Genomic DNA, 15363 nt, shown 5'->3' with positions numbered 1-15363 from the left:
CAAAATTATATTATTAATGTCCAGTACGGTTCCTGAGACATAGGTACTATTATAGACATTTATTAAAAGACAGAAAAAAACAAAGAATAGGAGGGAGGAAGAGACAGAGGAAGAGTAGAGGATGAGAGAACTGGGAGGCAACTGAAACTCTTACTGGGAAAACTTTTTTATTATCACTAGCTTTACAAAAAAATAAGCCAAGATATTCCATCATTTGTTCTAATAAAAAAGATGGCTTCTATATCCTCCTAAGATAGCATAACCTAATAACCTGGACTAAGCATTATGTACTACTCCACTAGCTACAACTTCAGGAAATTATCAACTACAATTAAGTGTAGGGACACACTGACAGAAATATTCTACTAGAAATAACTACTGGTCAACTGAGACTGACCTCATATCTTTAACACTATTATAGTGTGATAAAAGCAAATATTAATAAACTTAATATTGTATGAATGGAACAGGAACGAGAAGTTAGTGGTCAATTTTTCTTGCAAAGCAGTTGTGTCTGTTATAGGACTCCTGGAAATTCTAGGTTGTCCGAGCAGGCGCAATTAGGTGAGACAGGCAGGATTCAAATCCTGGTGTGTCTATCCTTAAAGTTCATACCAGAAAGGATACCTAACTGCTAAAAGTTATGAAACATGAACTTGATTACGGGCCTCCTGTATCCCTGTAAAATGTTCCTGCTCTTAGGGTAACATTATTCATTCTCCAGATTTTTATGCCTCTCTTCCCACTCTCACTCCCTTGAGAATTATCTGATTGGCACGTTTTGTAGAAAGAAATGAACATGCTCATTTCAGCCCCTCTGCCCTCCTCTCTCTGGATTCGCCTGTTTTTGCAGAATGTACATCCTGTTCTGCTCTCTGCCGTGTAGTAAAATGCCTCCAGTTATTCAGCTGTGCTAGTTGATAGACCTAATACAGGAGTGAGACATTAGGAAGGTCACTTGGCTGCAAATATAAAGTCACGTACTCTAATCAGCTTTATCAGTATAAAGACAATATTTTCATCTCCCTTGTTCTGACTCCTCTCTTTATCTCCCAACTGGATCCAAATTCAGAAGGGTAAATACAGAAAATCTCTGGCAAAGGATACAAAATACATCTGCCCAGGAGTAAAAATTCAGAAAAAAAATTCAGACTCCTTTAGATAGATATATACATAGATAGATACACAGATAGATAGATAGATATAGAGTACCATTTTTAGAGGTTGAAACTATGTTTCTTTCCAATCCCCCAATGTCCTAACTTCTGATTATTCATTGAGATTCTAGTAATAAATAATATAGCAGTAATTAACAGCCAAGGTCTGTTTCAAGTGTTTTACATGTATTGACTTATTTAATCTCCTCAACACTGTGTATTATTATTAATCCCTACTTTATATGTCAGGAAACTGAGTAACTGAGAGGTTAAATATCTTGCCTTTGGTCACACAGAAAGGAAATGGTGAAAGCTATTTTAAAACCAAGTTGGGTCCCAAAGTCTATGCCCTTAACTAGTCTTCTTCAGTTTAGTAGGTCTTGAGGAACAAGATTTAAAAAAAAAAAGTAAACAAGAATAAACAAGAACAGAAAACATCAGTGCACATAGTAAAAGCACTGTTTTGTTAAATGCTCGTTTCAGCTGTGTGTGTGTGTGTGCATGAGAGTGAAAGAGGGAGAGAGGAGAGAGGAGAGGAGAGGAGGAGAGGGGAGGGAGACAGAGAGAGAAGGGGAGAGGGAAAAGATGTAAAATGTTTTTCTTACTAGAGTTGGAGTCAAAAAACTGTGAAAGCCACTGTTCTTAGTTAATATGCCATGCTGTCTACCCATAGGCAGGCGAAGAGTCATGGTTACCCTGTTAGCAGCTTAGTATACAATTTACCCACTTTCCCTATAGTCTGGCAGGGCAATAATTATTCCTGAACGGAGGTGCCATCAATACTTATTATTAGCTAATCTTACTCTCTACAGTACTACCATGGTTCTCAAATTGCTCAGTGAACTTACAAGGGCACTGCAGAATATTTTAAATTTAAGAAGGAAACATAGTGACATTTGTCAGACAACATGAAAATTACTAGCTTGAAGTAGCGTACAGTTTTAACACTAGATCATGCTACATTCCAAAAAGGACACTCTATCTTTGTGAAACTGTGTTTTCAATGGTTGCCGTGATTAAAAGCACAGCACAGTAATGCACAGAAATCAATGTAGAACAAGAAATGAAGGTGGCAGTGTCTAATCTGATTCCAAGATTTCAAAAACCGTGCAGTGCCCAGCTGCACACATCCCATTAGTAAGTTATTGTGGTGATTTAAGAATGAAATTAAAATATTTTTCCTTTTAATTTATGTATACTATTATTTTTGAAGTAATTAGTAAATTGATAAGACACAAATATTTAAATTATACAAACCTAATTACCATTAGGAACTGTTAGGTATTTATTTTTGCCTAGAAGTCATGAAAAATTTACTGATTGTACTGAAACCAAGAAAGTTTGGGAACCTCTGCCCTACTATAAGTAAATGGACTTCCTTTAAGCAAGTTATAGGATAAAGTTTAGCATTTAAGTTTGAAGAAATTTCAAGTACTCTTTCATTTTGTGCATGTGGAACAACATAAATGGCTTTTGTTTTTCATTAAAAATTCTTCATCTTAATATAATTGAATATGAGCTCTTTTTTCTTTATCTCAGGTCTTTATCTGCTTCTAATCTGTTATAATACTCTAGGATCCAAGGAAAATTGCCTATGATGTAATCACAACTATTCATGCAAAAAACTTATAGCTAAAAAAGAAAAAGAATCTCAACTGCAAAAATATTACAATTCAGCAGCCACTCACCTCTCATCTCACCTCTATCCCTGAGAGTCTAGGACATTGCCCTAACTTACCAGCAATACTGCTGTTTTTAAAATAATGAAATAAGGTCTTAAATATGCACAATGAGCATTCACACCAATGTGACCTTAGGATTTATCTCCTGATATTTTGAACCATGTTGTCAGTATTCAGACGGGATTTAGAATAAATCAAAGCTACGGCTGTCATATGACATTACATCTACAATAGAATGCAATAAGATACCATAATATCTTCATTTGGTACTTTTTTTTAGCCTACAGTTCAGTTCTAGTCAATAAAATACACAGTGCTTTCTAAGTTGAAAGCCTCTATCTTTAGTACTTCTTTAAGAAGCTGAGATGGAGGAGGAACACCACAGAGGATATGATCCCTCTAATCTAAAAAGCAAGTAAAAAAATGCTCAATTTTAAATAAAAAATGTTGGGCAGCATAAAGTAATCATCAACTTATTTAAAACAGTGATCGGTGACTAAAGGGATGCTCTGGTATTAGTTTAAAATAAAAACAAAACATAGCTCTGGAATCTTCTTATGCTTTAAAAGTAAAAACAAAGACGTCATTATTAGCAAGATGCCATAGGGAAGCACCCAAAACTAAAAAGCAGTAGGAGGAGGAGAAGCTACTATAGCAAAGAAACTCCTTCAAACTAACCACACCCCAAGAGGTAATTGTAAAGGGAGGAATCACTTCATTCAAAACAAGTGTTAATTCTAATCAACCCCAAGTTCTAAGAGAGACAAACACCCTACCTAACATGATTCTAGGGCCTCCGGACTTACTCAAGACTTCTGTTCAAAACTGCAAAGCAGGGAGTGACGGGGCTCCAGAGTGTGGGGTTGAAAAGAAGGAAGAAAACACATGCTGACTCAATTCAGAGTCAAATCACAAAGAACTTACTTTATGCAACACTTACTAAACTTGACTATTCCTTCTTTATTTATTGGCCCAAAATTAAGTGACCTAATTAACTATCTTCAGGAAAAAAATTAATCGATCTTTATTTTCAATCCAAAGAAACTGACAACAGCTGACACTTGCTAAAAGAGCTCTCATTTTAGTGATAAAAGAGATGGGATACTAATGAGGACCATATTATAAATGGTTTCTAGGGCTGCTCTTGGTCTGGAGCCCATCAGCACTTCCCAGAATGGTGACTGGGAAGAAGAGGGTATTTGCCCACACAATCCCCACATGAAACCTCCCCCAAAACAACCATGCCAAAATATTTCCATTGTTTGCATGTGATGCAGAAGTTTGTGTGTGTTGTGCAATTATTTGGATACTTTATAACAGATGGAATAACAATAAAATGAGGGGAAAATACTCTCTTAACTAGCACAGACCCAATCAAAATATGTATATTTGTCCCGTAAAGAAACTCTCTGATTAGGCCCTCTGCCACATCTGGAAATTATTGACAGCTTGAACCATATTACTTCATCACAGTAGGACTTCATCCCTAGCAAGAAGAACTACAGGATCTACTTAAAAATACAACAATAATTTAATCCTTTTCCTGGTGTCTTAGAACTTTAGTACTGAGGGGTTTAGTCACGTTAAGCCTGCCAATAAAATAAAAACAAAACAAATTAAAAAATCAGACCTAGAAATAAAAAGAAATGTCCTCTAGCACAGTTTTACATGGAATGACGGAAATACACAAGCACAGTGTGACTTTCTTATCTCTCCAGAAAATTAGTAGCCAAAAACGTTTACTCCTCCAGTTTCTACTTCAATATTATTGGGTTGAGCAATTACCACATGGAACAAGCCCCTTTAATATCACCTGGTCTCTTCCCAGCAGTAAATTCCACTCCCAGGCTTGTCATGGCTCATTTAGATAGTACAGTGAGTTTCCTCTGTAAGTCTGCTCCTAGAGCTGACAGAGTTTAAGATATAATGAGATACGAAGTTGTTTATCATGAGGCAGAATGAAACTCTGAGCCAAAGCAATACGAGCTGGGTATCATGAGCAGGCTGGGAACAGAAAGGTTTTTTTTTTTCTTTGAAGTATATTGGAAAAATCAACTATTCCATAAAACACACAAAGTTCCAGTAAAGACAAGTTTTTAAGCACAAGTAACTCTCCACCTTACAGAAAGTTAAAAGAACAAAATAACATTTCAGAAATAGAGATGAAGAGGGGCAAGTACATCTTTCATCATAAAATTTTGGCTCAAGAGAGTTGTAATTTACCCCATCCCATAAGAAAGGGTAGAAATTTTGCAACAGATACTCTGTCTAAAAACTAGCAATCAAAATTCTTGTTATGGATCTTGAAGATATCAGGAAGGAAAAGTATGTTTATAAAAATAAAGGCCAACAAAAATTAGGAAAGGAGAGAAAAAGACAAAAAAGCTAACATACTGAAAATAAATTTGGTTTCAAGTGGAACTTACGCTTCTAATAAATATTATGAACTAAGCAACATAAAAGGACTCGCCTCTATTGCTCCAAACTCATGAAAATACTGCATAAAATAAAAAATAACAATTACGTATCAAGCATGAGCTAAACGAGGAGAAGTGCCAATACTGAAGACAGAACTTAAAGTCAGAGCATTGATGAGAGCTTAAGAGGAAATGGTTCATGAGGGGTAAAAAGCTGGGTTCTAGGCTCTAATAGTTAAGGACCTGGGAGGAGATCTCAGAATTCAAGCTAAGGGGCAGACAGAAATAATCTATGTGTATAAAGCTAAAGAAAGTCACAATGGTTGGCTCCATTTGTAAAATGGGGACCAGAAAAACTGTCTACCAGCTCAATGGAGCAGCTAAGAGTCTAGAGCTATGGGTAGGAAAAGAAATCATCCACGAGAAACCACTGGTGCATGAGACACACACAGAATTCCACGCACAGATATTCACACAAAAATTGGTTCAGACACACAGTATTTGGTCCCTGCACAAACTCAAAGCTGATCTGAAGAAGTAAGACTCCTGAGGAAAGTAGCCCAACAGAAGATGAGCTCATAATCAAAGATTACAAACCATATGAAAAAACAAATCCTCATGAGAGGAAGTGAAATGTTACAACAAACAGGAGACTTCATACTGTAAAACTAGAAATAACTGAACTGTGTTAAAAGGCATTTAAATAAACACAACAGAAGCTCTCCTAACAGAATGCCATGTATCAGACTCTCCAGATTAATCAACATCCTCTTTCTTCCTTCCAATAAATTCACTGATACCCACAGCATACTGAAATATGGCAACTAGAAGGCAATGTAGAGAAGACTGTATTGGGCTGCCTAACTAACATCCATACTCCCAACTCCCACCTTCTCCCTTCCAATTTTTTTCATGTATCCACCCCTTCCACAGCGTGACTCAGAGATAAAGATCCTATTTCCAGATTTCAGAGGTAAATTCTGATTAGAATAAGATAAAAAGTAATCCCATTTTCCCTTCCCAATGACTTGGCATGTGATTCAGTCTGGCCAAATGACGTGAAAGGGAAGTCTACTGTGGGAGGAGGCAGGAGAGAAGAACTTTTCACATTTCTACTGTAGTTGTATTTATGCCTCCTTTGCTGATCTTTTATAGACTATGTTTACTCACTACAATGCAATAATATTGTGAAATCAACACTGAATACTCCCCCCTAATTTTATGAAATGAAATCACCACATCTTGGATAACACATGGATTAAGGAGAAAAGCTCAGGAAACCAAAAGACATTTATAATACACAAGGAGAAAATTCTATAAATCAAAATTTAGATACAGCTAATGGAAGTCTAAGAGAAAATTTTAGGGGGCCGGCCCGGTGGCGCAAGCGGTTAAGTGCGCGCGCTCCGCTGCGGCGGCCCGGGGTTCGCTGGTTCGGATCCCGGGCGCGCACCGACGCACTGCTTGGCAAGCCATGCTGTGGCGGCGTCCCATATAAAGTGGAGGAAGATGGGCACAGATGTTAGCCCAGGGCCGTCTTCCTCAGCAAAAAAAGAGGAGGATTGGCAGATGTTAGCACAGGGCTGATCTCCTCACACACACACACACACACACACACAAAAAAAAAAAAAAAAAAAAAAAAAAAGAGAAAATTTTATAGCCTTCTATAATAACTGAAAATATTCAATTCAAGTAACTTGAAAAAAATAAACACGGCAAATGTAAGGAAAATAGAAGAAAATCATAATAGAACAGAAACCAGTGGAGTAAAAACAAATACAAAATAGACATTAAACAAAATCCAAATCTTAAAAAAAGGTTCCTTAAAAAAACATATAAAGTATACAAACTTCTGGCAACACTGAACAGGAAAATAAAAGATAAAAGTCACAAAGCATATGAATGAAAACAGGGCATAAATACAGTATAGATTTATTTTTTTTAACTTTATTTATTTATTTTTCTCCCCAAAGCCCCAGTAGATAGCTGTCTGTCATAGTTGCACATCCTTCCAGTTGCTGTATGGGGGACGTGGCCTCAGCATGGCCGGAGAAGCGGCGCGACGGTGCGCGCCCGGGGTTCCGAACCCGGGCCGCCAGCAGCAGAGCGCGCGCACCCAACCGCTAAGCCACGAGGCTGGCCCAATACAGTATAGATTTAAAAAGTACCTACCAATCAGAAATAACAGCATTGGACTGTTAGACAAGTGAGAAATAAACTTTTACCGTGTTAAGCCACAGAAAGTTTGGGGTGAGTTTTTTTACAGCACCTTGTGCTACTCTAACTAACAAAACTAATAAGGGGCAATAGAGTATACAAAATTTTTTTAATTAAGCAATATTTTTAAGCAATTTATTTAAGCAATATTTTTTTTTAAAAATAGTCTTTCTATACACCAGCAATAAAAAACGAGAGAATTTAACAGAAAAAAAATATCATTCATGATAGCAGCGCACGAGGCATCTAGGAATAAATCTAACACAGATGTGTAAGAACTTTACTGAGATAAAGCACAAGATATTAATGAAGGTCATAGAGGAGAACTTAAATAAATGGATAAATAGGCCTTATTGGTGAGTGCAAGACTCACTGTTATAAAAGTACCTAATTCTGCCAAACTTAGTCTATAAAATCGATGCAAATTCCTATCAGAGTTCCAAGAGGATTTTTTTAAAGGAACTAGTCAGTGTCATTATAAAATTCATATGAAAGAGTAAAGGTTCCAGATGAAAGAACACTGAGGAGAGATTTGTTCTACCATATACCAGAACCTAAAAATAATCGTATATAAAACATTAAGGAATGAGTTAAGCAATAACAAACAAGTGAAGGGAAAACTCGACAGAGCCCAGAACAGACTCAAGCACATATGGGAACTTACTATATTATATGGGTGATACTACAACTGGCTTTGCATAGGGAAAAACTAAAATAAAAAACTTTCCTTAAACCAAATATTTCAGATATATTAAAAACTTACATGTGGAAACAAAACTTTAACACATATAAAAACAATTCTATTAAAATATCTCCTCCAGGATAATATATCTATTTATGAATTTACCAAAAGATGCACCACACTCATACTGGCTGTTTAGGTTTTATGTTCACCCACAGAACCCTATGCTTTGCCCTGTAAAAAACTGTGTGTAGTTAAGTCTATGAGCGCTGTAAAGTTAGGAAACATATATCATCTCAATGAGTGTTTTATCCACAGTGCTTAGCATAGTTTTGGAGCATGCAGTAAGTCTAGAAACAAGGCATAAGTAATGTAAAATGCTCCAAAAAACAAAACAAAATAAAGAGCAAAGTGACGGGGGACTAGTGTTGACTGGGAAGATTCAGGCAGGTTGCTTTCGAGCTAATGTGATTTGGTGTGAGCCATAAGAAAAGGGTGAAACCGTAAAAGGCAGAATTATGGAGAACGCATTTGACACAGAACCATTTCAGCAAAACGTGAAGGAGGGAGAATATAAGTAAGTTTGAATAGTTAGATGTTTCTGGAAAATGGAGATAACAAGTATAAAAGGAAATAAAGCCAGATATGTATTTAGGGACACAATTCTGGAGGGCTGATTGAAATATGGAGCTTCTGAAGGTTTCTAAACATAAGCGCAACATAATTAGATTTTTGTTCCCAGTGAAAGTAGGAAACTTCTTATTTCCATTGAGCAACTGATTAGAAAAAAATGTCTTGAATATATGCCTATCTATTAGAAAGGTCATGACAGTACTTTTATCCAGTTCATATTCAATTCAGTGATGTTGATTACACTGCTCACCCCCAAAGATGAAAAAAAGAAAATGAAAGCAATAACATGAGACTTTATTATATTTCATATTATGGGAGAGGGAATCATGGTATGAAAGGAGTATTTCTAATATCTGCCTTTTAACAACAACAAAAAAGTGAGTGAATAGAGATTTGATTCTATTTTTAAAAAGATAATAAATAACATCCATAAACATATCTGAATCAATCATACTTTTATGACAAAAGAAAACTATCCTATTTTCACTGTCTCATTTTTTTAAAAATTTTAACCCTCAACTCCAAATTTGACCATGGGATAAAGGCAATTTAACAATCCTGAGGATTACAAATGTTTCATAAATGAGCTAAGAAAATACAAACACAAAGAAAATATAAACAAGCAGGACAGTAAAACGAAACCAAAAAAAAAAACAAGAAATAATGAACGAAAAGGAAGGTATGCAGGCTGGATGTACCCAAAACAGAGGAACACCAAAGGGACTACTGTATATCTGTATACTTTGAGCTTGAAAGATAACACCGAACATGACACCAGACCCCTGAATAACAGGCAGATGTATTCTGGTAGGTTCACTCCAGATGTGAACGCTTTCACCTGTGAACTCAAGCTTAATTTCAAGATCAGAAGCGTTTGCTATCTCTGCTAGCTAAGTAAGCACCTTGCTCTAAAAAGTAACAGTATCTTTAACCAGAAAATGCATGGCCAGAAACACACTGAGAAGAAATAACTTCATTCTGGGTGGAAAATTATACCAGTGTGGATGGGGTGTTATAAGAATGTCATTATGTGGAAGAAAGGCGAAGAAGAATGAATCCAGCCACAATTGCTTTCACATGCATAGCAAAGATATCCTCTGCTAAAAGGAGAGGTTTATCTGTTGTCTCTCTGACAATGACTTACGTATAAAACTGATGTCTGTCACAAATATTTTCCATAACAACTGTTCCTAACCCAACAGGCATCTTTTATTTAATTTCCTAGAATATTACACCAAAAAGAAAAGATGAACTCTGGATCTAAACAATGTTTAATCTGTCTTAAACATCTAACTTGTAGAAAAGACAAACAATATAAAGGCTATTTAAAAGAATCAGTTTTTTGGCTATATATCCTCTGAGAATAATTACTTCGAGGATAAAATAATTTAGTACAATTCAAAAAATATTTACTTAGTGCCAATTATGTGTTGGGTATTGTACTTGTTTCTGGGGATTCAAGATGCACAATGCTTCTGAATGTCAAGTGTCTGGAGGAAGATAATAAAGCCTACAAATAAATGACTATAATACAATTGGGTAAATCCTATAGAAACACAGATATAATAGAAATTTGACTATCATCTCTAAAGATTCTATACAAAATATTTTCCACATCAATACTTTTTATCTTTATCATTTAATTATATTCATTTTCTTAATGGTGTCTTTTAATGAATAGCTTTTAATTTTGATTAAGTCCATTTTATCAACTTTTTCTTTCATGATTACTATATTTTATATACCTAAGAAATCTTTGCTCACTCCAAAGTTTCCTGTTTTCTTTCAGAAGATTATGGTTTTACCGTTTATGTTTAGGTTTATGATCCATTTTGAATTAATTTTTGCATAAAGTATAAGGTCCTAACCTCATTTTTACCCAACAGACTTCCAGTTTTACACTTTTATCAAAAGCTTTTCGTGAATGTCCTGAGATAATTATATGATTTCTTTCATTATTGTTAATGTAGTGAATTTAATTAATTCGATTTTTGAATACTGAACAAGCCTTGCATTCCAGAAATAAGCCTAACTTGGTTGTAATATATTAACTTTCTTATTTATGTTAGATTTAAGACTTTCTTGGGAAATTTCATGTCAATGTTCCTAAGGGAGACTGATCTGTACTTTTCTCTTTATGTAATGTCTTTATCAGGTTTAAGTGTGAGGGTAATTCTGGTCTCATAAAATAAATTAGGAAGGAAGTATTTCCGTCTTCTCTGTTTTCTGAAAGCATTTATATCAGACGGGTATTATTTCTTTCTTAGATGTTTGGTAGAATTCACCAGTAAAGTAATCTGGGCCTGGAATTTTCTCTTTTGAAACATTTTTTATTACAAATTCAATTTCTTTAATAGATACAGGCCTGGTCAATTTTCTGTTTCTTTTTGAGCCAGTTTTGATAAATTGTATTTTTCAAGGAATTTGTCTATTATATCTAAGTTATCAAATTTATTGGCATAAAGTTGTTAAAATAATCTCTTCTCTTTTTAAATACCTTTAGAATCTTGATTGATTTCTCCTCTTCCCCTCTCTCATTCCAAATATTGGTGATTCATGTGTCTTCCTTTTTCCCCTTGATCAGTCTTGCTAGGGGTGCCTATCAATTTTACTAATCCTTTGAAGAACCATGGTTGACTTTGTGAATTTTCTGCGTTGTTTTCTATTTCCTTGACTTCTGCTCTTTATTATTTCCTTCGTTCTATTTACTTTGGTTTACTTTGCCCTTCTTTTTCTAGTTTCTTAGTGTAGAAATTGAGATCACTGAATTTAAACTTTCTTCTTTTCTAATATACACATTTAAAGGTATAAATTTCACTCTAAGTACCACTTGACCTGGATAACACAAAATTTCACATTTCTATTTTCATTCAGCTCAAAATGATTTCTCATATTCCTTACGACTTCTCTGAGCCATTGTATTTATTTATTTATTTATTTATTTGTGAGGAAGATTAGCCCTGAGCTAACATCCATTGCCAATCCTCCTCGTTTTGCTAAGGAAGACTGGCCCTGGGCTAACATCTGTGCCCATCTTCCTCTACTTTATACGGGATGCCACCACAGCATGGCTTGACAAGTGGTGCGTCGGTCCGCACCTGGGATCTGAACCTGCGAACCCTGAGCCACCGAAGCAGAGCACATGAACTTAACTGCTACGCCACTGGGCAAGTGCCCGAGCCATGGTATTTAGAATTGTATTAAGTAATTTCCAAACATTTGGTGAATTTTCCAAAAACCTTATTAACTTCTAACTTAATTCCACTGTGGTCAAAGAACAATTCTGACATATTTCAGTCTTTTAAAATTTATTAAGATTTATTTTTATGGCCCGGCATATGGACTACATTGGTGAACATTCCATGCAGATTTGAGAAACATATATATTCTTCAGTTGTTCAGTGTACGACTCTATAACTATTTTTTAAAATTTTTTTTTGTGAGGAAGATCAGCCCTGTGCTAACATCTGCCAATCTTCCTTTTTTTTTTTTTTTTGCTGAGGAAGACTGGCCCTGGGCTAACATCCATGCCCATCTTCCTCTACTTTATATGGGAAACTGCCACAGCATGGTTTGCCAAGCGGTGTGTCAGTGCACGCCCAGGATCCGAACCGGCAAACCTCGGGCCGCTGCAGCAGAAAGCACGCACTTAACCGCTTGCGCCACGAGGCTGGCCCCCTACTATAACTATTTAAATAGGTCAAGTTGATAGTTTTCAGATCTTCTATATTTTTACTTTTGTGTTGTTTTTTTGTTCACTTACTCTATCAATTTCTGAGAAATAGGAGTTACAATTTCCAGCGATGACTGATGACTATATTTGTCTGTTTTTCCCTTTTCTTCTGTCAGCTTGCCCTTCAGGTATTTTCAAGCTCTGTTACTAAGTGCATGCATATGAAGGATTGTTATGTCTTTCTGATGAAGTATCCCCTTTATCATTATGATATGTCCTTCTTTATCTCTGGGGATACACTTTGGAAGTATCCTTTATCTGATATTAATATAGCTATACCAGGTTTCCTATGATTACTGTTTACAAGGATGATTTTTTTCCATTCTTTAATTTCAACCTATTTGTGATTATTACAGTGCATGTCTTGTAGATATAATTGCCTCTTTTTTTAATCCATTCTAACCATCTCTGTCTTTTAATTGGAGTGTTTAGTTCATTTGATTTTGACATAACTATTGATATGCTGAATTCATATCTATCATCCACTTATCCCTTCTATTCTTTGTACCTCTGTTGCTCCTTTCCTGCCCTTTTTCTTCTGTGTAAATGAAATAATTTTTATTCATATATTTTATTTCCTCTATTGGATTTTCAGGTTTTTGGTTTTTATTTTTGTTTTTGTGGTTAACCTTTCGTAGTTGCTCTAGAGCTAACAATATACATTTTTAACTTTTCAAAGTCTATTTAGATTAGAAATTATAAAACTTCACAACTGATACTTCATATTTTCCAGTGCACAAAGTTAACAACCTTACAACAGTATAAATCTACCCCCCTAATCTTTTGTGCTATTGTTGTCATATCTTTCACTTTTACATACATTATAAACTCCACTTTACAACATTATTATTCTTGTTTTAAATGGTCACTTGTCTTTTAAGGAAAGTATGAGAAGAAAAAATAAATTTTGTACATATGTCAACTCTATTTACCATGTCTGGTGTTCTTCATCTCTTCCTGTAGATTCAAGCTCCCATCCAGTTTCATTTCCTTTCAGCTGGAAAAACATCCATTAGCATTTCTTATAGGTGTGTTTTCTAGAGACAAATTTTATTCATAGTTGTTTATCTGAAAATGCCTATTTAACCTTAGTTTTTTTTTTTTTAAAGATTTTATTTATTTATTTATTTTCCCCCCAAAGCCCCAGTAGATAGTTGTATGTGATAGTTGCACATCCTTCTAGTTGCTGTATATGGGACGCAGCCTCAGCAGGGCCGGAGAAGCGGTGCGTCGGTGCGCGCCCAGGATTCGAACCCGGACCGCCAGTGGCGGAGTGCACGCACTTAACTGCTAAGCCACGGGGCCGGCCCTTAACCTTAGTTTTTTAAGGGTGATTTTTATTTGACCACAGAATTCTAGTTTCACAATTTCTTTCCAGTACTTGAAAAGAAGTTCCATTTTCTTCTGATCTCCAAGGTTTCTGATAAGAACTCAGCTATGATTGTTTCCCTTTACATACTGTATCTTTTTTCCCTTGCTGCTTTTGTCTCTTTATATTTTGTTTCCAGAAACTAAATTATGATGTTTATAGATGTGGTTTTCTTTGTATTTATCCTTTTTGGTTTCACTAAGTTTTTCAGATCTGTAAATATATGTGTGGTTTTTTTTAAGACTTTATTTATTATTATTATTTTTATTTTTTGGTGAGTAGATTAGTCCAGAGCTAACATCTGTACTCATCTTCCTCTATTTTATATTTGGGACGCCTGCCACAGCATGGCTTGACGAGTAGTGCACAGGTCCTCACCATGGATCTGAACCTGCAAACCCTGGGTGTCTGAAGCGGAGTGCATGAACTTAACAACTACGCCACTGGGCCAGACCCTGAGACTTTACATTTTTAAAGCAGTTTTACATTTAAAAAAAATTGAGAGACAGGGAAAGAGATTTCCCATATACCTCCTTAAATCAATATATTTTAAGTCAAATTAGAGAAATATTTCAGCCACTATTTTTCAAATATTTTTTTCTACCCCTTTCTCATTCTTTTATCCTTCTGGAGTTCTAGTTACATATACATTAGCCCATTTAATATTGTCCAACATGTTATTGAGGCTCTGTTCATTTTTTAAAAACCCTTTTTCTTCTTATTTTTTTGTTTGTTTGTTGGTTTTTGTGAGGAAGATCAGCTCTGAGCTAATATCCATGCCAATCCTCCTCTTTTTGCCAAAGAAGACTGGCCCTGAGCTAACATCTAGTGCAAATCTTCCTCCTTTTTTTTTCCCTTTATATCCCCAAAGCCCCAGTAGATAGTTGTGCATCATAGTTGCACATCCTTCTTAGTTGCTGTATGTGGGAAGCCGCCTCAGCATGGCCGGACAAGTGGTGTGTCAGTGCGTGCCCGGGATCCGAACCTCGACCGCCAGTAGCGGAGCGCATGCATTTAACCGCTAAGCCACGCAGCCGGCCCCACTTTTTGTTTTTCAGATTGGATAATTTCCATTGATCTGTTTTAAAATTTATGGATTCTTTCTTTTGACAGTTCCAATCTGTCATTAAGACCATCCAGTAAGTTTTTCATTTAAATTTCAGTTTTCAAATTTCCATTTTTTAATAGTTTTCCTTTCTTGGCTGAGATTTCCTATCTGTTCTAACATTAACATGCCATTTTCCTTTAAGTCTTTGAAGCATATTTGTATGAGTGACTCTCAAGTCTTTATCTATTAAACTCTATATCTAGGACTTCTCTGAGTTGATTTTTACTGTATGCTTTTCTTCACTATGGGTCACATGTTACTTTTTCTTTGCATATATGGCAGTTTTTAAAAATCTAATATAGGATATTATAGATGATACATTGTAAAGACTCTGGATTCTATATTTTCTTCTGAAGAGTAATGAT

At 35.5% G+C, this 15363-nt stretch overlaps 1 protein-coding gene across 14 annotated transcripts in view; it reads right to left on the bottom strand.

Annotated features, from left to right (window-relative positions):
• Positions 1–15363, bottom strand: part of ERC1 (ELKS/RAB6-interacting/CAST family member 1) — a 544778-nt gene that overhangs the window by 214005 nt on the left and 315410 nt on the right. The window contains exon 16 of one of the 14 annotated variants that reach the window (XM_058559116.1): positions 13457–13518. The exons of the other annotated variants lie outside the window; for them this stretch is intronic. Within the exon in view, the coding sequence (XP_058415099.1) occupies positions 13515–13518 (4 nt within the window). The 3' untranslated portion in view covers positions 13457–13514. Of the gene's footprint in view, positions 1–13456; positions 13519–15363 lie in introns of those variants that run through there. 14 annotated transcript variants of the gene reach the window in all.

Source organism: Diceros bicornis, chromosome 17 (assembly GCF_020826845.1).
Source record: "Diceros bicornis minor isolate mBicDic1 chromosome 17, mDicBic1.mat.cur, whole genome shotgun sequence".
Classification (NCBI taxonomy): Eukaryota; Metazoa; Chordata; class Mammalia; order Perissodactyla; family Rhinocerotidae; genus Diceros; species Diceros bicornis.
This window is presented reverse-complemented; position numbering and strand designations above follow the sequence as displayed.